Source organism: Apaloderma vittatum, unplaced genomic scaffold (genome assembly GCF_000703405.1).
Source record: "Apaloderma vittatum isolate BGI_N311 unplaced genomic scaffold, ASM70340v1 scaffold20648, whole genome shotgun sequence".
NCBI lineage: Eukaryota > Metazoa > Chordata > Aves > Trogoniformes > Trogonidae > Apaloderma > Apaloderma vittatum.
Genome location: NW_009731518.1, coordinates 65,672 through 88,005, shown reverse-complemented (window position 1 = coordinate 88,005; position 22,334 = coordinate 65,672). Strand labels below are relative to the sequence as shown.

General features: G+C 39.1%; 1 protein-coding gene across 1 annotated transcript in view; it reads left to right on the top strand.

Moving 5' to 3' along the window:
• The window catches only part of CLASP1 (cytoplasmic linker associated protein 1), a gene marked incomplete at its 5' end in the record, with an annotated part of 68,748 nt that overhangs the window by 5,718 nt on the left and 40,696 nt on the right, over nucleotides 1-22,334 (top strand). The window contains 8 exons of the mRNA XM_009875217.1: nucleotides 3,539-3,646; nucleotides 11,309-11,412; nucleotides 14,796-15,040; nucleotides 18,627-18,690; nucleotides 19,930-19,932; nucleotides 20,192-20,355; nucleotides 21,124-21,202; nucleotides 22,175-22,318. Of these exons, the coding sequence (XP_009873519.1) occupies nucleotides 3,539-3,646; nucleotides 11,309-11,412; nucleotides 14,796-15,040; nucleotides 18,627-18,690; nucleotides 19,930-19,932; nucleotides 20,192-20,355; nucleotides 21,124-21,202; nucleotides 22,175-22,318 (911 nt within the window). The remainder of the gene's footprint in view (nucleotides 1-3,538; nucleotides 3,647-11,308; nucleotides 11,413-14,795; nucleotides 15,041-18,626; nucleotides 18,691-19,929; nucleotides 19,933-20,191; nucleotides 20,356-21,123; nucleotides 21,203-22,174; nucleotides 22,319-22,334) is intronic.

Sequence of the window (22,334 nt, the reverse complement as noted above, 5' to 3'; positions counted from 1 at the left end):
CTTATGGATGCCTGTTAGCATCACTGTCTTGCCTGCTAGTTTAGGTTTCCATGATAACCACTCGTATCCACGAGCTATGTTCCTTTCCTAGGCTGGAAACCTTGTAGTAATACATTATTTTCCAAGAGGCAGCACAACAAGGCACTTTTGGCATCCTGAGGTCCTACATGGTCACCTATGTGGTCCTGCTTTGTGGTGCTTTTCAGTTTTAAGCCTGTCTTTGCTGTCTGCGCAGTGGTGATACCCTGTTGGGGAAGGAAGAGTGTAATTCACTTTATCTTGAGGTTTTCTTTGGGCCGCTTGAAGGAGATCTCAGAAAAGGAGGAGATGGACTCATGAACCGTGGACTCATGGACTGAAAGTTATCTGCTTGAAGCTAAATCTTGGGATGCTGAGCAGATTATGTGGCACAGTTGGATCTGAAGGAGTGAGAGATTCCAGATTGTCATTCTCCAGAAAGCAGAGCAGGCGCAGCTGGCTATCAGTTTCATGCAGCAGCACCCTCTCTCTTGGGGTTGTGCTGTGTGTGGTTATTGGAAGGCTAAAGGCAGTTCTTGACTTGCCTCTACTGGTTGTACCCCACTGCGGAGCTTTCCTTTGCCTGTTTTTGCAGCATTTACAGGCTCTTACATCCACACAAGCATTTTTAAAGGAAGCACCTGCTGATTTTTTTGTCTCCACTTAAGAATCATTAAAAGTCATGCCCTAATGAAATAGAGGTTTCTTCCAAGTGGTAGATTGGTAAACAGGGGCACTATCGAGTATTCACATCTGTTGGGTCCCATTGGTGTAAGTCAGCCTAATAGTGTGTTTTCATAATGATGTGAACTGTGTCCAGCTGCTCTGATTTTCCAGATGAAATTGGTAAAACTTAGACGCACAGGACAGATCTAGGATTTTACTGAAAACAACCCACTGGTCCTAGCTCTCAGTCCTGAGCTGGCTGTGGACACACTGCTTTCATCCTGCTTTCATCAATTTTGTTACTCATATATCTAATTTCTGTCCAACTTTGAGGGGTTGGGAATTTTGAAATTGAGACTTGTGTCTGTCTTCTCTGCCTTTGCTGCCTGTGCTGCAAAGACAGGCTGTGACAGTATGAGAGACTCATCTTAAATGACAATGCTGCTGGCAGCGCCCAAAGAAAATGCTCTGAGCAGCTTCTACACAACACAGCAGCAAAAGCGTGAGGCAGGTGCCTGGGAGTCCACAACAGATCATAATTCAGTTCTTTTCAGTCCATTCTTTATTTTCCTTGCTTTTGCATTTGTATCCAGTAACATGTAAATCTTTTGTTTGACCGTTGCTTGTGAAGTTCCCAGTGTTTGTTTTTGGGCGCTCTGTTTGTGTGGTCAGCATTGTGCTTCATCTGTGGCATTGTGCTGCTAGTCTGTTCTCATGCACCTAAAGTGCATTTTCTTCACACTTCATGCTGCTGCTGTTAGCTGTTATGGAAGGAGAATGTACTGTGTATCCATTAAAGTTTTTTAACTGTTCACATCTCTCCCTCTCTAAAGAGCCTTTGCTGGTGTTAATAAGGTTGTATTACAGAAAAAAGTGACACATATTATCTACTTAAGAGAAATGACTACTTGTGCAAACCTGATATGAAGGCTGCCATTATTTACATATAAGCATGAGACCCAAGAATGAGATGTTTGCTTCTAGTGAGTCCTCAATTTCAAGCAAGTATTTGTGTGGAAGACTTTAGAGTATTACTTTCACCTGTAGTTCACCTGCCAGCTTTTTTCCTTGTACATCTGAGGTGGGATTATTGTACTCATGGACCCTAATTTCATCCAGTTCATATAATTTAGTCTGTCTTATTTACTATAAGACCGTCTAATTCACTCAGAAGTTTTAGACGTTGTCATGATTTAATTAACTCGGTCAATAGCTCATCCTGTACTGTCTGACATCAAAGGTCAACTATCAGAACCATTAATTTGTCTGAGAGATGTAAGCTAGGTTTTGCAAACTGGGAGGGATTTGATAAACCAAGCATCTGGCAGTAGTCTACATTTGAATTTTAAAGCCTAAACATGAAGGTTTCTATTTTGTTCTGTACTGTTTTGCTTGAAAGGACACTAATATACCCAGTGTATATGAGCCCACAGAAGCACCGTACAGGGACTTTATTAGCTTGTGTCCAGGCATTTAAGTCCTGTATACAAACCAATAGAGGCTTATAAGAATATATATATATTCTGAAGCATGCAAATAGTAGTAGATTAGATTTTTACTCTGTGCATGAGAAAGTTCCTCAGAGACTTTTCCCAATCACTTAAAATGTGCTACTGCCTTTTCAAAACAGCAAAGGAAATCCCTCTTTAGAAATTAAATTCTTCAAGGTAAATTAATGACAATTAACGGCTATTATTTTGCCTAAGAAAACACTGTATTCTCTACTGGGCATAAAGCTTATTAAATAACTTTCTGCAAATATCTTTCATATCAAAATGACACAGAATTTGCAGAACAATGATGCAGTTTTAAATACCTAAAAAGCTCAATTTATAGAATAAAAATTCAAATCCTTGATGTTAAGCAACCTTCTAGGGGCCAAGCTCTGTTTTTCTTGCTCGGACAGAACTTGAGCTACAGTCAGCAGGATTGCTTTTCATTGCAAAAGCAGCTTAATCTTCTACATTCTGCTTTGTGTTTGGACAAACAAATAGCGTACCTCTGATGAGTTCCTGTGACAAAGACAGGAGCCTTGTTAGGCTGTGGGAAATTGAGTGCTTGATGACTGCCAGACCAAAGATAAGCATGTTGTTGAGGTAGGTTTTATCAAAATAAAGAATATAGTTCAAAGCTCCCCTTAAGTGCACGTAAGTCTCAATATGTGTGCGTACAAAACGATGGATGTAAGATTTTAGAAGTGTTTGAGGAGCAGAGATCGCTTCTGTTAAAGATCTGAAGCTATTGCCATCTTAAAATTCAAACCACTTCTTAACCTGTCTTTCAGGTATCCAAGGTCTAAATGCTTTTCTCAGTATCTTTCGTTGGAGAAAAATATCTCTGCAAGTCTGTACAGTACACCCTTTTTCCTTAGGATGTTTGTTCATGACAAAACTATCCTTCTGAAAGGCAAATCTATGTAAAAATAGCATATTGATATAGTGACTACTTTTAAAAATTTTGACCTGCTGTTTTTTACTAGAAGGGTATTTATCTTGTAATTAAGGGAAAAATATTCCAGAAGGGTTTCTTTCAGCCTCATGTTTTGCATGTTTTGTAACAGTAGAGCTCCCCTAAATGATTGAAGATTCCTGCTCTACTTGAATAACAAAACTTGGATTACTTAAGAAAAAAGCAGACTCTCAACCAGACACTTAATGCTGCTGAAAATTTCGCATCACAAACACAGCTCAGCACATAAGGTAGTTGGTTTGTAAAGAGCCTGAGCAGGCTCCCCGCAAATTATAATTACTGATGTAATAATTACCGTAACTAACAGAAATGTGACTTGACTTTGAGCTTTCTGTCCTCATTAAACTTGTTCACCTTCTCTGAAACTCTCCATGCTGCATGCTAGCACGGAGCAGTCGTATCCCCCGACCCAGCATGAGTCAGGGGTGCAGCCGTGATACCAGCCGTGAGAGCAGTCGAGATACAAGCCCTGCTCGGGGCTTCCCTCCACTTGGTGAGTACATGTAGGCATTGGAGCTTTAAGGGTCAATATTTTTTTCCTTTTTCCCCTTGTTCTGATTGCCCTTTCAAAACACTGCCAGGTGGAATGAGCTCGTTTCCGTCCCCTGTTGGATTCCTGACACACTCCCTGTTTCCAACCCTGTTTCCCTTCTGTTTTCTTCTGCATGCTTCGATTCTGGTTCTCAGCATTTCACTGTTAGCAGGAAAATAGTTTAGTTTGAACTTCTGTAATTTTTATTTCATTAAATCAGCTTGTTATGGGGCTGCTGTGCTGATGGAAATTTATGGGAGAGCAAGCCTTTATTTTCTAGGTCACAGTTAAGTAGCTGATAGGATCGTAGCCTGTTGTTGAGTGACTCTTATTATTCATAATCTGATTTTTTTTACAGCTAGGTACAGTAACAATATCATTTTTATACTATATCCTTCAATAGAAATAGCTCTTTTTTTGCAGAGGTTTCACACGACCCTTGTAATCATGAGATAAGTTACCCATGCTATTTTGTGGGAAACTTTTTCCAACAAGCTAAATTCATGGAAAGGCTGGGATTGTAAAGGAACATCATTAACGTGCAGCTTAAGTGTACAGTACAAATAGAAAATCTCATTATGCTTACTACATGCCGAAGATTTTCTGCGCAGTGCTGAAAGCAGAATAGTTAATGTTTCTGATCAAATACCATATCATAAATTCAACCAAATACATTACTTGTATGAAAGAGTTGTCATCTCGGAAATGAAATATAGTTGATCTCCAGGCCCTCTTCATTTATGTCATAATTTCATAGTTGTGTATGTGCTATTAAAACGGAGAAAGAATCTCTTATAAATTTCATCAAGGCTGAAGAATGGAATTACAGGATCTATTTTGTACATAGTGATACAGATACATGGTGTAGTAAGTGGAACGTAGTACTTTGAGATTAATTCTGCAACTTTAATCCAATAGTGAGAAAAGGTTATGAAAAATGTAGACAGATGAGCAAAATTTTCCTGTTCGATTCTTGTACTTGAAATAATACTGTACTTGAAATAATCCTTTAACTTTGTGTAGACATTCTCACTACTGACTTTGCTATCAGTGCAGAGGCTGTTTATCTTCATCCCTATGAAATCACTGGCAAAAATCCCATTGATTTCAATGGTGTAGAGTGGAATCATCAAAATACTAGAGAGACTTTGGGGCTCAAAACTTCGTTATTTTGAGCTGTAAAATAATATAATGGTAGGAGTTCAGCTTAACATTTGGAACTTGGTTTGTAGCTCTTTAAATATATGAACTTTTTATTGATTAAATGAAGCTGATTTGATACCAGAGCTGTAAAAGGATAGTAGGTGTGCAACTGTAGCTCGTTTTTATAGTCTGTCTAGCTTCAATTTTAGATGAAGCTTTTCTTCTCCAGCCAAAGCGTATAAGCAGGCTGGAATTAAGGGTCAGTGTTCTATGTCATTGTGCTGTAATTTGTTTATTTTATTTAAAATACATTAATTGAAATACTGTCTTTAGCCCTTGAAAAAGAAATGCAGTGTACCAAAATCACAGTTGGTGTGGCTTTCGTACACCACCGCTGCTGCTGAGTCTGCCTTGTACATTAACTATAAAATTTCAGTTATGTATGTCTGTTGCACTGTTTGTAACAAACTTTGGTGTGAGGAGAGGGTCATTTCATTTTAGATCATGATATTTAATTACCTGAAGATTAATGCATTTCTAGAAATACATTGTTATTAGGCCATTAAAATAACATGGGAAGGAAGTAACAAAGTAATAGTAGCCCGGTATAGTTGTTATCTTATTGTCTTTTTTATCTTATGTTTTCATTGAAATGCTTTAAACTCAAATGTGTTCGTGAACGTATTAATTATATGTAATAATTAAGCTGAAAGAAACATATATCAATTTAAGCCAAAACAATATGATTCTATTACAATATTTCTAGAACCCAGTTAATCTTGCATTAATACTAAAATAATGTAATCCTACTGTGCATGGTCTATTTTTGTTCATAATGCTTAACTCGTATATTAGTGAGTTATGCTTAAGCCAGCTACATGTAAACAACAGAATTCTTGCACTTAATGGTATTATGGTCAGTGTCAGCACCGACCTCCTGACCTTGCACACTGCACCGCTTGCTTTTGGGGCCGCTGTGCAGATGGGCACCTCTGTGCACCAAACGTCTTCCTTCCTATGTTAGGAAATGCCAGCAGAGAGTCACTCTCTACTCAGCCTCCTTGCAGAGATGTGATATTTTATTTAATTTTGGTTGTTCCTGTTTCTTCATGGGCCTTGGTCCCACAGTGGCCGCAGGGGCTCGGTGGATGGCTTGGGAGAAAGTAACTGCGAGCTCCGAGTCTTAATTGTGAGGTTCAGCCCATAATCCTGCACTGATTCTGCAAATTTTTAATGAGTTACTTGTAGTGTCAGTGGGATTGTTTTCTTGAATAAAAGCATATGTTCTCCATAGTTAAAGACTACATTGCATATACTTTAATAGTTTTTAGTCAAGCTGGCAAAAAACAAATTTCATTTTTCTCACTTCATTGATTTCTATTTTATAATATTAATATTTGTGTTCATGAATGCTTTGCCTGGAACAGAAGACTTACCATTTTTCTACTGCACATGTATATGCGTAATTGACAAAGCTTATTTGTATTAGAAGGTGATTCTGCTTTATTTTTTTCATTTTCTTGACAGTACTAGTAATAATGTTAAAGCAACAAGGCCTTCAGTCAGTGTGTGGTGATGAATTGCCCAAATGAGCAATCAGTTTCTTGGGTCAGTCGCTTTGAGTTTGGTGAGCATGTCATTGCTAGACACAGGGAAAACCTTTTTAAACAACCTAAATTTCTGCAGTTCGGAAATGGCTGGACCAGCTTTCCCTTTGCTTTCATAAAGAACTTGCCTTTATACTGAATCCAAGAACTGAAAACCTCTCCAAAGGCACTTTGTGATTGATGTGCTGCTGACAACTGGGAATTGAAGTGGGAGCTATATTTGGCTTCATCTCTTCTGCTACTGTGCGCTCCGTTGCTATTAACACTTTGTGTACATGTGGTGTAATTCTAGATGAGTTTCTGATGTGCATATTCAGATTATCTGTGCATATCTGTACTTAAATTCAAGAAGCATGTACGCAAAATTTGTTAAAAGCAAGAGACTTGGGTAGCTGCAGTATGTGTGTACGTGTATTCACTTGGAAAAGAAACCTGACCCAAACACCTATATGCAGTGGTTGGGTGACCTCCCTGTATGACTCTTTCTACTTATGTGGTTGCTCATTCTCTTTGTTAACATTGTTTTATTTATGCATAGGCTAGAATGTTGTGGAAAAATACCTGCAAGCACAAGTCCTCACCATTTACCATGGCTTCACTTTGGGGTTTAGATCAGAGACATCTAAATCCTGCTCTGTAGTTATGTGCTCTACGTTCTCATGGCGGCCGTCTTCCAGATCTGTGGGTCTGGAATGTGACTGATGTGCACTGGGATTTTTTTTTTGCCGAACTTTGCTGGGTTTGAGACTGTTACAGATGAATTTTGTCATGCACTGTCTTTACAGTCATGGGGGAAAGGGGGGGACAGACGGAGGCGTCGCTGTGGGGCTTGCACTGTATCTGTTATGCATTCACATACAGCGTCATCTCCCTGTCACTATGACACACCTTGACTGGTTGCGGTCACGCGCATCCCCTTTGGATTGTGGCATTTTCTGTCTCGGGTTAAATGTGTGTTAATCCTGTGGGTGTTGCCATTCCTTCTACTTGCAGCTTCTCGACGTCATTCCAGGTCCACTAGTGCTCTCTCCACTGCTGATTCTGTTGGGCAGTCAGGTGAACAAGCGCTAACTGCATGAATCCGCTTCTTATACGTAGTCGTGTTTTACACCATCTTAACGTTTGCCATCACGTGCATCAGCCAGCACTTGCCATGTGCTTCTCACCGCTTTGGGGCTTTCTGTTTTGTTTTCTGCTGAGTGTGGCTTTTTATTTTGAATTTAATTTATTGATGTTTTCCTTTTATGTATTTGTAGAAACATTGTGAACAGTGTTTAAACAAAGGGTGATCCAGGGCTTTCTCAATTCTCCTAAAAATTGTTGTGCAGCATGGGCTAAATCCTGACTGAGGAAGAAGTCCTTGCAACTTCTGTTTATTTTTCCTCTTTAGCAGTGTAGCAGTACCCAGTGCCTAGGGCTGGATCCCAGTGGGTTTCACCCCATTTTTTACTAAATATTCTGGACTTCTGTGTCTGCGGGATCCTCTCCAAAATACACAAGAGCAGCAAGAATTAAGCATGAGCTTTCAAAATTAACTTTGGAGCATAACACATGCTGATCCATCCTTCATATAATATTTTGTCGAAAGTACATGGAAGTTGTTGAAAAATTACTCCCTTAGTTTCACTGGGCTTTGCATCAGAAGACTAGTGCTTATGTATAATGAGAAAAATCTGCAGATTCTAATTGCTTCTTCCCCACCTCTGTGCTGCATCCACAGTTGTGGAGAACCTGTAACTGCCTCTGAAATCAGGATATTTCACTGGGAATCTTACAAAGAAATTAATGAGGGCTGCTAGCTTTGGGACAAGAGAGACTTAATTGTGGGGACAAAGATGATGTAGAAGATGAGAGCTTGAGTGCTTTCTTGGAGGCTGAAATTGTGTAAGGAATTGATAATACTGAAAGTTACTTAATTAACCCCTTTCAGGTAGGGAGTGAAAAATACTTGGTTTCTCAAGTCTAGTTAAATGGCTGTCACTTACTTAAAACTCTCAAAATTTCCCTTATTGGGTTACTCGGCAGAAATAGTGCAAGTTGAGTTGATTGGCTTTCTTCAGAGTAACAATTTGAATTTATATTGAACAAAATGAATTTACAAGTTTTAGAATACCTCAGTTGTAATCTAGATTTACAGTGTTAAGCTTTGTTTGCATTCAGCTACCTGTGATAGTCACTTCATACTTGCCTCCTGTGGTACAAAGCATAATCAAATTCTAGATGGTTATTGTGTCCTAAAGAAGGCCAAAATCTCCATAAAAATGCAAAATCAGGCCAAAAATGGTGCTTAGGAATTTTCACCAAGTTTGTAACAATTTAGCCAGGCAGACAAGGGAGTGTGATGAGAGCATACTCTGCTTATTTTTTGCCCAGTGATGTTGGGCTTGTCTGTACTGGTTGTTCCTGGAGCCAAGTGTGTTCCCAGCCCCACGTCAGAAATATGCCGAGGCTTCTCCTGAGGTCTAACTTCTGCACTCAGTATGGCAACAGTATCTTGGGGAGAAGCCCAGAGTGATTTGGGTGTTAAGAATTTAAAGATCACCGAAAGAAGTATTTTGGAAAATTGCTACAGCCGTGGAGACGGATAAAAGCCAGCATGCCACACTGTAATTAATTTGTTTTAAAAAAAGCTCAATTTTATTTCTTTATGCTGGGTATTTAAACTGATCTACAACTGAATTACTTTGTCATTCTGTTCTTCATTTTAAAAACAAACAAACTATCTTCCCTTTTCTAATGTAATACTAAATTTACGTGAAAGCAAATGACAATGGTATATTTTGATACTATGTTATTTCAAAAGTTAAAGCCAATTGCTGATCTCAGTAATACTTGAGTAACGTCATAGAGTTGGGTTTAAATATAAAATAGATTTCCAAACTAGTCTCAACATTTACAGCCCTCGTACTGTATCAGATATCATTTACACTTAGGAGAATACTTGTCTTCTGTACATCTTTGTAGCATGTATCTCTGTAGTAGTGACTTTAGTTTCAATCAAACCTAATGCATTACCGTCTTCTCTGTGCTTCTGTTAAGAGTGTACAGATCTTTCCATTTTAAGCATGAAGGACTATTTCACCTCAATATTTGAAATGATTCTACAACCCAAGTGCATTAAAAAAGGGGATAGTAATAACACATACAACTTTTATTTCTTTGTGAAATGTCATGATTTAATTACTTTTTGGCAGTAGTTCTAAGAAGTTTTATCTTTTTTTTTTCCCCCCCCTTGTAATGTGTTCTGTAGAAAATGTGCTTTTGTTGTAAATCAGAAATGTCTTGTCTGGGTGTGCAACTCTGAGAAACAGTAAATTTTGATAGATAACACTTCTTTCAGAAATAAATACCAGTCTTCAGATTTGGTTTTCCTTTTCCTCCAAAATACTTCAGATTTTTTAGATCTTCCCTATTTTCCCTCAGTAGCTTGATCTCTGACACACTCAGTTAGAGCTTTTTGAACTAGGAGAGTAAACTGGCAAACTTGTCTGATTTAAATTAAAAGGTATTTCAGTGCAGTGGGTTTTTAAAGAATAAAGCAATGAAGTTTTGCAATAAGCACAGTGTAAGCTGCTGAGTATCCTGTTTGACCTCAGTTTTGTAGAAACCCTAGATAGTTACGCTTTTTGATAAGCAGTATTTTTCTTTTGTTAAATTTAAAAATAGATGAACTGATAAGAAACCTGCGTGACTTGGTCCCTCTCTCTTGCTGCTTGATGACTGCCTCCAGTGTGGATTGGCTGAAGGTCTCTTAAATGGGTTCATGCAGCTGAATTCGTTCACCAGTGAATTTGCTGGCAAATCTCTTACTGGCACGTGTGGGTGCAGGGGACAGAGGTGTCAGGTATGTCCCAGGAGGGATATTCCCAGTCGTCCCAAAGACGAGCCCACACAGAACTAAAATTTCAATGCCAAAACCAATCTCTTTTTGCTTGTAGACCACAGCCAGGATCCCAGTAAGGGTCCCGGAAGAACTGTGCTGCCAGACCCTGGCCCCTGATACTTAAGTCACTGGTTCTGTCATATACCTGCTAGAATGCCTTTCTGAATTTGGCCTTTTGCCCAACAAAACTAATTTCAGTAACATTTTCAGTAGACTGGGCAAATGATAAAGTAAACTAATCAGTATTACGAGTGTAAATGGTATTTTAGCCTCAGTCCTGTTACTTTGGATGCCATTGAGAGCTTTGCCATCAAATTCAAAGGGAGAAGGGCATTGTTTGATCAAAAAAAATCAATTTTGTTATATCAGAGCTTTTAAGTGGCATTTAAGCTGCTTCTTGAAAACAGCAATAAAACAAAAATTGGAATCACTTGACAAGCAAATAATAAGCCTTGTTTTTATGCTCTGGGATGTAGAGGGATACTCTACTGGTTAATCAAGCCTTGAAACATAGGCTAATCTGGTCCTTGCCTAAGAAAAAACTGCAGGATGGATGACTGCTCAGGTATTAACATGTTCTGACACTGGGCACGATTCTGTCTCTCTGGAGTTAATAAGAAGCTTTCTCTTGATTTCTGAGTATGCCAAACTGGGACCAGCATGTCTGCCTCTGACATTAAAATTAACTTTCAAACAACTTTTGTGTAAAAAGAAACACAAAATAGATACCTTGCTTTCAAGCTTAAAATAAATAAAAAAAAAAATTTAAAAAGCTGCCCCGAGGACCCAAAATTGTCTCTGGGGCCCAACAAACAATAGTTTGTTTCTTACTCTAATGGAAAACTCTCTAGAGCTGTGGACAAGAGTGCTTAGTGGAAAAGCACTGCAAGTTCCCAGGGCCAGTGGGGAGAGCTGCTTGGGCACCTGATTAGGATTCCAAGTGAATGTGAATTCATTTAACAGTCCTTTTCAATGTTGTCTTTTGTGCAGACCGGTTTGGACTCGGACAGCCAGGCAGGATGCCTGCTTCTGTGAATGCCATGCGAGTCCTGAGCACAAGCACAGATCTGGAGGCTGCTGTGGCCGATGCACTGGTAAGAGGAAAAATACAAAATGCTTCCGACACCGGAAAGTGGCTTGAAGTTACCTGTACGTACGTTCTCCTCTTTCTGAATAGCTTTGTTCTAATTGTGCCAGTGTCTGAATTCTGTAGAGTTGGTTATCTTTTGCTGTTTTGTCTTTGGGTGTATCGGCAGCAGTATTTGTTTTGTTATTCCATGTTAACTCTCCCCAGTTGTTAGCAAACAGACTGCTGTGGCTTGGTGCTAGAGCTACAGGGTGGGTCAAATCAGTTGTTTGTGTTTCACTTGGCTGGGGGTGCTCGGCACCCGGGGTCAGGGATTTCTGTCAATCCCATTACCTGCATGAAGACTGTGTCAGAAAAACACAGTGTTCTCTGTTAGTGTTGATTCCAGATCAAGTTTCAACAAGAACTGAGAATTTTGCCGGTTCCTGCCCTGTGTTACTTGCACCTGGCGAGATACTTGGATCAGCTCGTAACTTGGCGTGCCTGTAATCGGTACCAGCTCATGCAGTTGAATTGAAGAGTATTTGTCTAGTTCGCTGCTAGTACTTTCAAGTATTCGATGCATTTCCAAGTAAATTTCTTGTAATTTTTAAAAGTTTTGTCCTGTATAATCTTACTGTACTATAATCTCTCTCAGTTAGAACCCAGAAAGTGTTTTCTGCTCTTTGGAGTTCTTAAGATAAGCTTTTGGATTTACCTTGGGTATTTGGGAGTGAGAGGATGTGTAGAGATGGGAGCAATTGCTGTACAGCATTAGCTGGGGTATGAATGTACCTTGGGTCTCCCCCAACTCTAGACCTGAGCTGAGGGAGGATTTCCTGATGGATCTTGAGACAGGTATCTCAGATCACTGTGTCCCTGGAGTTTGTGATAGGTGTCTTTTCTCCATTTCCTAGTTCACGTGCCCTAAGGATGGCTAACGTTTTTGATTTTATATTCAGCTATCACCCAGCTCATGTCACCTCCATTTCTAGATGATTATTAGAGTACTCCTAGATAAATGTCACTTTTTACAAAATCCACGTTCTCATTTAAAGAAAGATAATATTTGTGAATATTGTAAAGTTCGGGCTCTATGTAATAGATGACACGGTTGCATTTAGTGGACTGCATCATTACTGGGCGTTTTAATTACCAAATACAACAGCTTGTGAGCCAATTTCTGCTCACGGCACCTCAAATTTGCTACCAGAGCAGTTCAGGGTGTAATTATAGGTGATGGTTTTGCTTCTGTAAATGGAATCAGGGTGTATCCCTGAATGTGAGCAGTTGCCAAATGCAGGTTTCTTGAGGGAGGAGAGGGTCATAGTGTTTCAGTTCCCTGCTGGTCACTGAGATCTTTTTGGATGTGACTTAATCTTTAGCTAGACCTAGAGTTCCTTTTAAAATATTCTACTTTTTAAACTAAATGACATTAACTGGAATGTTAAAATCTTGGAGTTGAACACTTAAAAAGGGAATCCTTAAGTCTGGTTGGAAGCTAAGTGTTGCTGCTGACTTGACTGATCAGTCTGAATTTGTATGACTTTAGGGGATGCAATGTGATCTTGTTGTCCCTTCTTTCTCACCACCCCAATTTGCTCTTTTTTTCAGTTGTCTTCTCACAACAAGCGATTTACAAACTTTGTTCAGGCTCCTTTTCAGAGAGTAATGTAATGCCAGCTTTCACCCAGCAGTCTTGTTTTCAGAGGAGTATTTTTTTTCCCTGTAGTAGGAAATGAAAAGAACTTCTCCAAAGATGGCTTCAGCCAAATACTCAGTTAAAACGCAGTGGGTCATTTTGTAACCTCTGTCCCCTGTGAACAATTCCTATTGGATCCATTACTTCTGTCTGAGAGCTGGACTTGGCCTAGACCCACAATGTCTATACTGGGAATCAGTGTTTAGATGTGTCAGAAGAGCTCAAAGAGTGATGGAAACTTTGCAGTTAAGTAAGGCCTTTAAGTCAGGGAAGCTAAGCTTCAAAAAAATGAGGTGTAAGAACTGTGAGTTGAAAGAGAACTTGGTTAACTGAAGTTGATTAAATGTGCTGTACTGTAGATAGTGGTTTCCTGACACTGGAATTTCTTTCCAAGACTCTGAAATCAACTGCTACTTGGAAATAAATCGTTACTGAAAACTGTTATCTTCCAGAGCTGCATTTCTGGAAAGTAAGCAAAGAGATGCTGTATATAGATCTGTCATTAAAAAAATTATCAGATAATCTCATTCCCAAGCTTCTTAATAGAAATTGTAGGCTATGTGAGAAGTGCAACAGTTAGGAGATAGCCAGGCATTATTATACCCGCTTTTATTTTGCTTAAACTGTATTTATTTTTTTTTTAATTTGCTAAGACACATTTGCTATACGTTTTTGTTGCAAAAACAAACCCTACATAAGCTTCTGACATAATTCTCTATGCTTTTTCCCACCCTTCAATATTTTCCTGCCTACAGCTGTTAGGAGACTCCAGGAGCAAGGTACTAGTGCTTTCTTGACTTTTTATTTCTACTTTCCAACTTTCCCCACCCTATTGCTATCGCCCATGGTATTGCACTTGAGTTAATTTCTATGCTTCAATCCTGCAGTCCTAGTGGAAGCAAAACTCTGCTGGCTTCACAAGTCCAGGAACTGCAGGACTGGACACTGGGAGGAATTCTGTAGCAGACACTTTAGAATATAGACAGTCTTCTTCTGATACATTGTCTTATCAACGCTGTTCTGTTAAGGCTCGTTTGAGAGTTTGTTTTGTAGTATAGCATACAAATTGTTTTTCTGTCATAAGTAGTCAGATATCTCTTCTGTAAGGATTGAGGCTGTCAAAGACATCCCTAAGGGAATTAGCTTCTCTTAATTCCATGCTATGGAAATGAGTGGGATTTGAGTACTCAACTCCCTTAGCGATCTCTGGAAAAATCCTGGCCCAAACTAACAGAGAAATTGTCATTTTCTATATCCCAGTGCATTTCTAGAGTCACTTCATTATCAATATCAGAGTGACTGTGCATGCCAGCACAGATTCCTTCAGCTTCTTCTTCCTTATTTTTTTTTTTCTTGGAGTAGATGTTGTGTCATCGTAGAATCTCTAATAATGGAACTGGCCATTACTGACAATAAAATAACATAGGATTTCAGTACCAGTAGCTAATTCCTCTGGGCATAAGTATCTCACTTTCATGCTGGGGAGGCAGGCCCTGCTCCTCTTAGTCACTCAGATAGTCTCATTGAAATCCATGGGATCTGTCTTGCTCTGCTGTGAGAGGTAAGCAGGCAGTGCTTCGTGACATCTTTAAAACACTCATGTCACTAGAATAATAGCATTAGTCTTCCTTTTAGTGATTACAGATGGAATGTTTTTCTTTTGGCATTGATGTAATTGTATATAACTTACTGAGTTTCCCCTTTTCCAGAAAAAGCCAGTGAGAAGAAGATATGAACCCTATGGGATGTACTCTGATGATGATGCTAACAGTGACGCATCAAGTGCTTGCTCGGAGCGCTCCTATGGTTCCAGGAACGGGGGCATTCCACACTACCTGCGGCAGACGGAAGATGTGGCTGAGGTCCTGAACCACTGTGCCAGCTCCAACTGGTCTGAAAGGAAAGAGGGGCTCATAGGGCTTCAGAACTTACTGAAAAGCCAGCGGACACTGAGGTGACCTTGATAGTTTTATAGTTTCAGTCATTCATGAGAGAGAGCTATAGACAGAAGTCAATAGTATGTACCTACCTTAGGGAGACAGACGGTGTCTTTCACACCTGTTGAAGGCTTTGTCTCCACAATGTGAGACTTGAATTATTTTTTGGAAAAACTCTTGCTATGTCATCAGTATAATTCATGCTAATTTTTAGCAGTGATATAGAAAGTACTCAGGTAAACATGCTGTCTTCTCTTAGCTTTACTCTGTCTCATGAAGACATCGAATGGTAGGTGCTTGTTGCAGCACAGTGAGATTTCTCATAATGATGGTATTTTAAATGCGCTCAAAGGGTGGTACCCTTTTGACAGTAGTCTGTTTGAACCTTCAATTATTTCTTTTTCCCCAGCTACTTAGTTGGTGAAGCGCAAACACTGACTGCACTTATTCTAAAATGAGTCAGGGTGTGTGTTTCAAAGATGAGATCAGACAATGCTCTCAGTATGTTGGGTATACTTTGACTATGAAGACTGTGTTAGGTATAATTATAGACATTATTTGTAACTCTTGAAAAATCTTCTATCAGGAGCTTTAGTCTCCTATAAATGATGTAGTTCATAATGTAGAGGGAGGTTTCTGGAGGCAAAAGAATAGGTGTAGCAACTCTGAAACTTTGCTTTATGATAGGAGAGGCAGACCTTTTTCTCTTGTTGAAAGTCGTGTAAGCACTTCAAACACCTTTGGTGTGTCACGCATCAAAACAGATCTTAGAATCACTCAGTAGTCATGTGGAAGCTTTGTATGGCCACAGGTCATGTTAACTGAAGTCAACTGACTCTTAGGCCACAGGCTTCTCACCTTTGGTTTATGGTGAAAGTATTTGAAAACAAGCTGTTTATCTCTTGGCTCCTTTGAAGATGACATTCGCAAATAGCTGCAACATTTTTATCTTCCTTTTATGAAAGTTATGTACTTAAATTATGACCAAGTTTATAAGTAGTTGTTGTATGGTTTATAGCCCACCTGCTTAGGTTTCTGCAATTGTTTCCATTTTAAAAGGCCTTCACACTGGCTGAAAATGTTTGATGGTTCATGTTGCCAGGCTGAAAGAAAGTGTGCTGAGAGCAGGCCTGGAAAGGTTATTCTCTTGTCATCATAAAAATATTCTTGCACTTCACATGATCTGATACAATCCTTAAGTGGGAAGTGCTACAGGTTTTTAATATGGGTAGTTAGAGTCTCTAGATCAGAGATGCTTTTTGATGTGGTCTATTTACAAGTCTTGTAAAAGCTATTTCCCACATGTCTACTGTCTTTTTTATTTTTCTTTATTTTAATGAACTGTCTGGAAAAACTGTGGTGCCTCGTATAGCTGTATGAAAAAATTGGGTGACTGATTTTGCCACAAAGGTGTGTGAGGATTATTACCAAGGTTTTGAGTGCTGTTGAAGATAGTTTCAAGGGAGGAAATGCTGAAGAGGCTGGATGATGGGCTGTTTATTGAGATCAGTAGCTCTTAGCAGAAATTCTGGTCGAATTAAACCGTTGTTTTCAACGCTGCTGGTTGCAGTGTTTGAACTGTACTGCTGTCACTAGTCCTTCAACCTAGCTGGTTTTTTAAATTTGATCCTGAATAATTCATAAACCTCTCCCAGAAACTACACCCCTGCAGAGTTATTTTCTTAATTTGATAGTGGTTTTAGTTCTCTAGATTATATTTAATTTTGGTTTGCATTTGGTCTGCTTCCTCCTTGGTTCAGGGCTGATCTGATGCCTGTTGTAATGATTAGATTTTATCGTCCTGTTAGTTCCCACAGCAGAACATCATCGAGGTCGTTGATCCAAGGGGCAAGTCTGTCCGTCTTCTAATTAAACCTGGTGTCTCCTGTTGTGGTGTACCAAGTTTAATAACAGGCAGTGACGTGCCTAGGTTTTCTTTAGTACACTGAACTGAAAGATGGTTGGTCCTCTATTAGCTGGGATTTGCTTATCCAGAGAGATGTGCGTGCAAAGTGGTCCGGCACTTACCTGTCGTCTTTGTTTTATACAGCTTCATGTGGCCTAGTTCTCTAAAGTCTCCCCATATAAGGTCTTTTGAATAAAACAAGACCGTCGAGTTCCTTAAGGAAATGTTCTTCCATTGCTTGTTTCAATTTCGTGCTTTCATTATTACCTCGGGTCCATGAGCTTTTAGAAAGAGGCACGCTTATATTTGCTGTCTTCATGTAAACTTTGCCCAGAAAGAAAATTCATTAGAGTAGCAAATAAGACTTCATTCAGAGAGCTGCAATCTGCATCAAGTCAGGAGAGCGTTGTAGAGTGCTCCTTTTGGGCAGTCTTGTCCTGAATGAAGCTGACAGTTTGCTATGGTGTTGTTACAAAGACTTCCCTCCACATCAGACTTCTAAGACCATTGGTTTTAGGCTCTGTTAAAATTTGATCAGCCTTTCATACATAGGTTTATTTGAAAAAATGTCCTTTTTTACTTATAAACAAAGTGACATAAAATATCTGTAGACTACTAGCATATTCTGGCCTGTTATTTTTAGTGATAGAGAGAAGTTGCTGGACTGTAGAATTAATGTCTTTCTGGAAAGAGAGCACCTGTAGTCAGAATGTGACTGTTCTCTGAGCAATCCGTGTGCACTTCATTAGTTGCTCTAGTTTCGTAGTAATTGTGGGAAATACCTAATTGCATCCATAGTATGCAGGAGATGTGACCTAACTGTCTTGCTCTGTTTTTGTTTGCACAGTCAACAAGCAAAACTTCTGCATTCTTTGACAGTTTGTCTTGCAGGAACACTAAGACTCGTGTTTTCAATACATTGCAAATAAGAACTGGGACCAAAGAGTTCTACATTTGAAATCAAACTGACTATCTTATGAAGGGGACCCCTAAATCATTCTTTCTTCCCCGGGCTTAAAGAGCATTACTGGGCACCTAACAATTTCCAGTAGTAACTTAGATTGTGCATAGATTTAATTATATTCTAACTTATTGGGTTGCCTGCTTCTAAATCTATTTTCTGTTTCTATATGTTTGTCTTCTCGGTGTGCCTGCTCTCAGATTTTGCAGTCAGTTCTGGTGTCTGTTACATCAGTCTAAAATCACACCGTATTCACTGAAGCAACTGAGAGTTTAGACCAAAATATTTATAATTACTATATACCCAAACAGCATGATAGTTCTGATTTTACTTGTAAATTTGAATTTCCTGACGCAAAGTAGACTCCAGAAACCTGTTCCTAAGCTGCCTAAGACCTGTGTTTCAGTGAGTCAGTGACCTTGATGCAGCAGATACGTGCATATTTCAAGTTGTCTTCTGTCATGTAAAATATAGAAGAAAGTAGAAGCCACAGAAAATGTCTGGCTTTTGATTTCAAAATACATTTATTAAATTTCTTAATGTAAGACTGGTGATCCCAGCAGTTGAACTGAAATGCCAGTTAAGGCTTTGCCTAGATGCACAGTTTTCATAAGTATGACTTAAGTAACATTTAAATAAAGAGGGTTAGATCTTTTGGGTGTTAATGTTTATTAGGGGTTTTTTTCTGCAACCGAAATTTTCAGCATTAACTTCATGTTTTATTTGTGTATTTTAGCCGAGTCGAGTTAAAAAGGCTATGTGAAATATTTACTCGCATGTTTGCTGACCCTCACAGCAAGGTAAGATCACAAAGACTTGGCTCACTCTCTGACATTACCGTGTGCGCACATTTGATCCTGCTCTGAGACGAATATTTCGTATTTCCACCCCTGCCATCTGCCGGGGAAGCTGGCGTTGATAAACCTTGGGTTTTATCCATTTTACAACGGAGGGATGGGTCTCAGTCTCTCTTATGTTGCTAGGAACTGATTACTCCGTGCTTCCCAAGGAGCAGCCTAATGCCTTTCAGATGTCAGCTCCCGGAGTGAGAAGATGGTTTTATCTGTGTTTCTCTAGGGAGTGTCTTGGTGCTACACAGTAGAGTGAGGCCCATGAAGGGTAATGAGCTGTAGTTCAGCAGCATGGTCTTAAGCCACTTTGCCTTCTTCAGAGGTTAGTGTTAAAAAGGCCATGGCATGAATTTACAGACAGCTCTTAAAAAGGACCAGGCTGGGGAATGGGGAGCTTGGGCTCAATGGCACGTTGAGACTCAGTGGTTGACAGGTAAATGGTAGCAGAGAGAAGGGAAGGAAAAATTAGTTTCATGCCCTTTCCTGAGGGCAACCAGTGATGGCTGGGTAAAAAACCAAAACTTCTGCAGTTGGGTTAATACAGTTTGAGAATTGTATGAATATTTGTACTTCAGGCTACTTGGTAAACCAATTTTAATAAACATTTGTTAAGTGGAATTCCTCTGGGCAGGCATAGTCACCTCTCACAGGTCTTGCATAGTTATAGTCTAGACAAGCCGTCCCATAGGTCTCACCAAGGGTAGCATTTCCTAACTGTAAGGTCTTAATATTTTTGGTTCTCAGAGGTTTAGTGTGTGTTGTGGAAAGGGTGAAGGTATAGCTATATACCTGCAAAATATTTCCAATTTCTGAGTGAGGTGGGGATTTATTGCACACTAGACTCAGGTATGTCCTCTGTGGCAGTGCTGATCTGTCATCTCACTGCTTTTATAGAGTTATTGCTACAAACTCATTAGTTGTGGTGTTGAACATATATAAACTTCATTGCGTATAAATGTATATAAACATGTTACTTTCATGACTGAGAAGACTGAATCTGATCCAAGGTATATGTTTTAAGTGGTTCCACTGAAGAAGAAATTGTGTTTTAAGGAAATGTAAACTTTGAATGAATGCATCTTTTATCTGTTGACAAACTGCATCTGAACGACCAGCTTTGATCACTATGTGTGCTAACGAGTGGTTTGTTTTGTTGCATGGCCTGCTTTGCCGTGGAATTCACAACAGAGAGTAAGTGTACTCGACCCCCTTCCTTCATTCGTTTCATGTGGTATTATAATATGACACATTTTAGATGTGTCTTGTTTTAGATGTGTCTGGTTTTGTTGTTGTTTTTCCCTCCAGAGCAACGTAGTCACTAAAATCATTCATTCTTGAAACTGTCTATAACAAAATCATCCTGAAACTCAGATTGTAACCCCCTTCCCTTTTGATTATTTTTATTTAAAGCACCATATTCCTTTCTGTGACACTTGCTTTGTTTATATAGGTCTTCAGCATGTTTCTGGAAACCCTGGTTGATTTCATCATCATTCATAAAGATGACTTGCAGGATTGGCTTTTTGTTCTCCTGACCCAATTGCTAAAGAAAATGGGAGCAGATCTGCTGGGGTCTGTGCAGGCAAAAGTTCAAAAAGCTCTGGATGTCACCAGGTAGAGTACTCAGATGGCAAATGTTATGGAGGTTTCTGCAGGATTACAAGAAGGCATCTAATGAACATTTTAGAAACCCAACAGTGCCATGTATTTTGAGGGCTCAATCTTGATGAATAGCAGAATAAAGGAGAACAAAGTCATGTCACAGTATTTCAAGCATTGAATTGAAAAGGCTTGTCTCTTTTTTAAATAGATAACTTTAAAGTGTAACATTTAAAACGTGTAACTGATTAATTTGATTTTTTTTGTGTGCATGTGCTTAGATATCAATTTTTTTTGACTCATGGGAAAAAAATATTTACAGTATTCAGAATATGAACGGTGCTTTGCCACGAAGTTCAGAGCATCTTTCATGTTTTTCAAACTGCAAATAACAATAATGTCGAGGTAAGACCTTGAATGTTACTGTGATTTTCACACCAATTCTGTAGTCCATATCCTTTTCTAAGGATTTCCAGAATAGGACACTGTTATGATAAAGGTCAGTTTATCCTGGAAATAGGAAGATGAAGAAATGGACAGGTGCTCAAAAAAATGGATAAATGTACGGAGAGTATTGAATGACAGTGTATAAAGGTGTTCATTTGGCACTTTTCTCCAGTATTAATAATCAGCTGATCATTAGACTTGGAGTTTCACTGGTGGATGGTAAAGCTAAGAAAAGCATGATAGGTGTTGAAATCTATTGTGTAAGCTTTAATGCATCAAGGTATTTGGTCCTGAAAATTTATGTTGTGTTTCTTTTTTGCCTTTTTTTTTTAACAGAGATTCTTTTCCATTTGATCAACAATTTAACATTTTGATGAGGTTTATTGTAGATCAGACCCAAACACCAAACCTGAAGGTCAGTATCAAAAGCTTTTTCACTAAAGCAAAAGCATCAATGTGGTTATCTTAGCTCACAATGTCAGGCGTACCATAAAAACTCATGATAAGTTAACTAATTTAAGTACCTGTATAGAAATAATATTGACAATTTTGATTAACTCCTTTTGGTTTCCGTATTAAGAAATCTAAATATCTTTAAAATATAACCCTATCACTTACTACAAGTGACAGGGCTGGGTTTTGAGTGGTCTGGAGTGTATTGAAGCTTACACATGAAAAATTTCTCTTCACCCTGGTTTTGGTGGGAACAAAACCTGGCTGTGCGGGACAGTAAGGACCAGACACTGTCTGTATGACTGGGAAGTTGGGACCCTAGGCATTCCTCAACAAGTGCTTTTCAAACAAATCCGATACAGCCTGTGTAGGGTTTGGAGGAAAAAAACAAAAAGGCACTTTCTGTTACTAAATCCTTCCAAAGGGATACTGTTGTGCAGACTGTTTTTCAGGAGGTTGCTGTTTCTAGGCTATAGGAGCACTGTAAACTATGGAAGTCATAGACATCTATCTTCCAGAGATGAGAATATACAGGATGCCAAATGACTCAAGTGTTCTTTCATCAGGCTCCCAAATTTTGGATCTTTCAAGACTCTAGCATGAGGCATTTGGTTTGAGACCAAAAAAATCTATCTGGCACCTGGAGCAATAACCACTGGTGGAAACAGTGTGGTGATTTGCTTATGCCAACACAAAAGAATATATGTTTTTCAGGCCAGTTCTGATGTACCATTCTAGACTCTTGCTGTGCAAAATGTATCTAGGGTAGAAAGTTGCTTGATTTTTGAAACAAGCCACGGAAGTGTGTCACAGGGGTATTTTTCCCCCCCCATCGTGACATAAATCTTTTCAATCTGTAGTGGTATCAGTTTATTATGGGGTTAATCGGTCTTTGCCAGCTCATGAGCTTAACAAATCTCTTTTCACTTCTCAGGTTAAAGTTGCTATCTTGAAGTATATCGAGTCCTTGGCAAGACAGATGGATCCGACAGACTTTGTGAACTCCAGTGAGACAAGACTTGCTGTATCTAGAATTATAACTTGGACAACAGAACCAAAGAGCTCAGATGTGAGAAAGGTAAGCTGGGGTGATG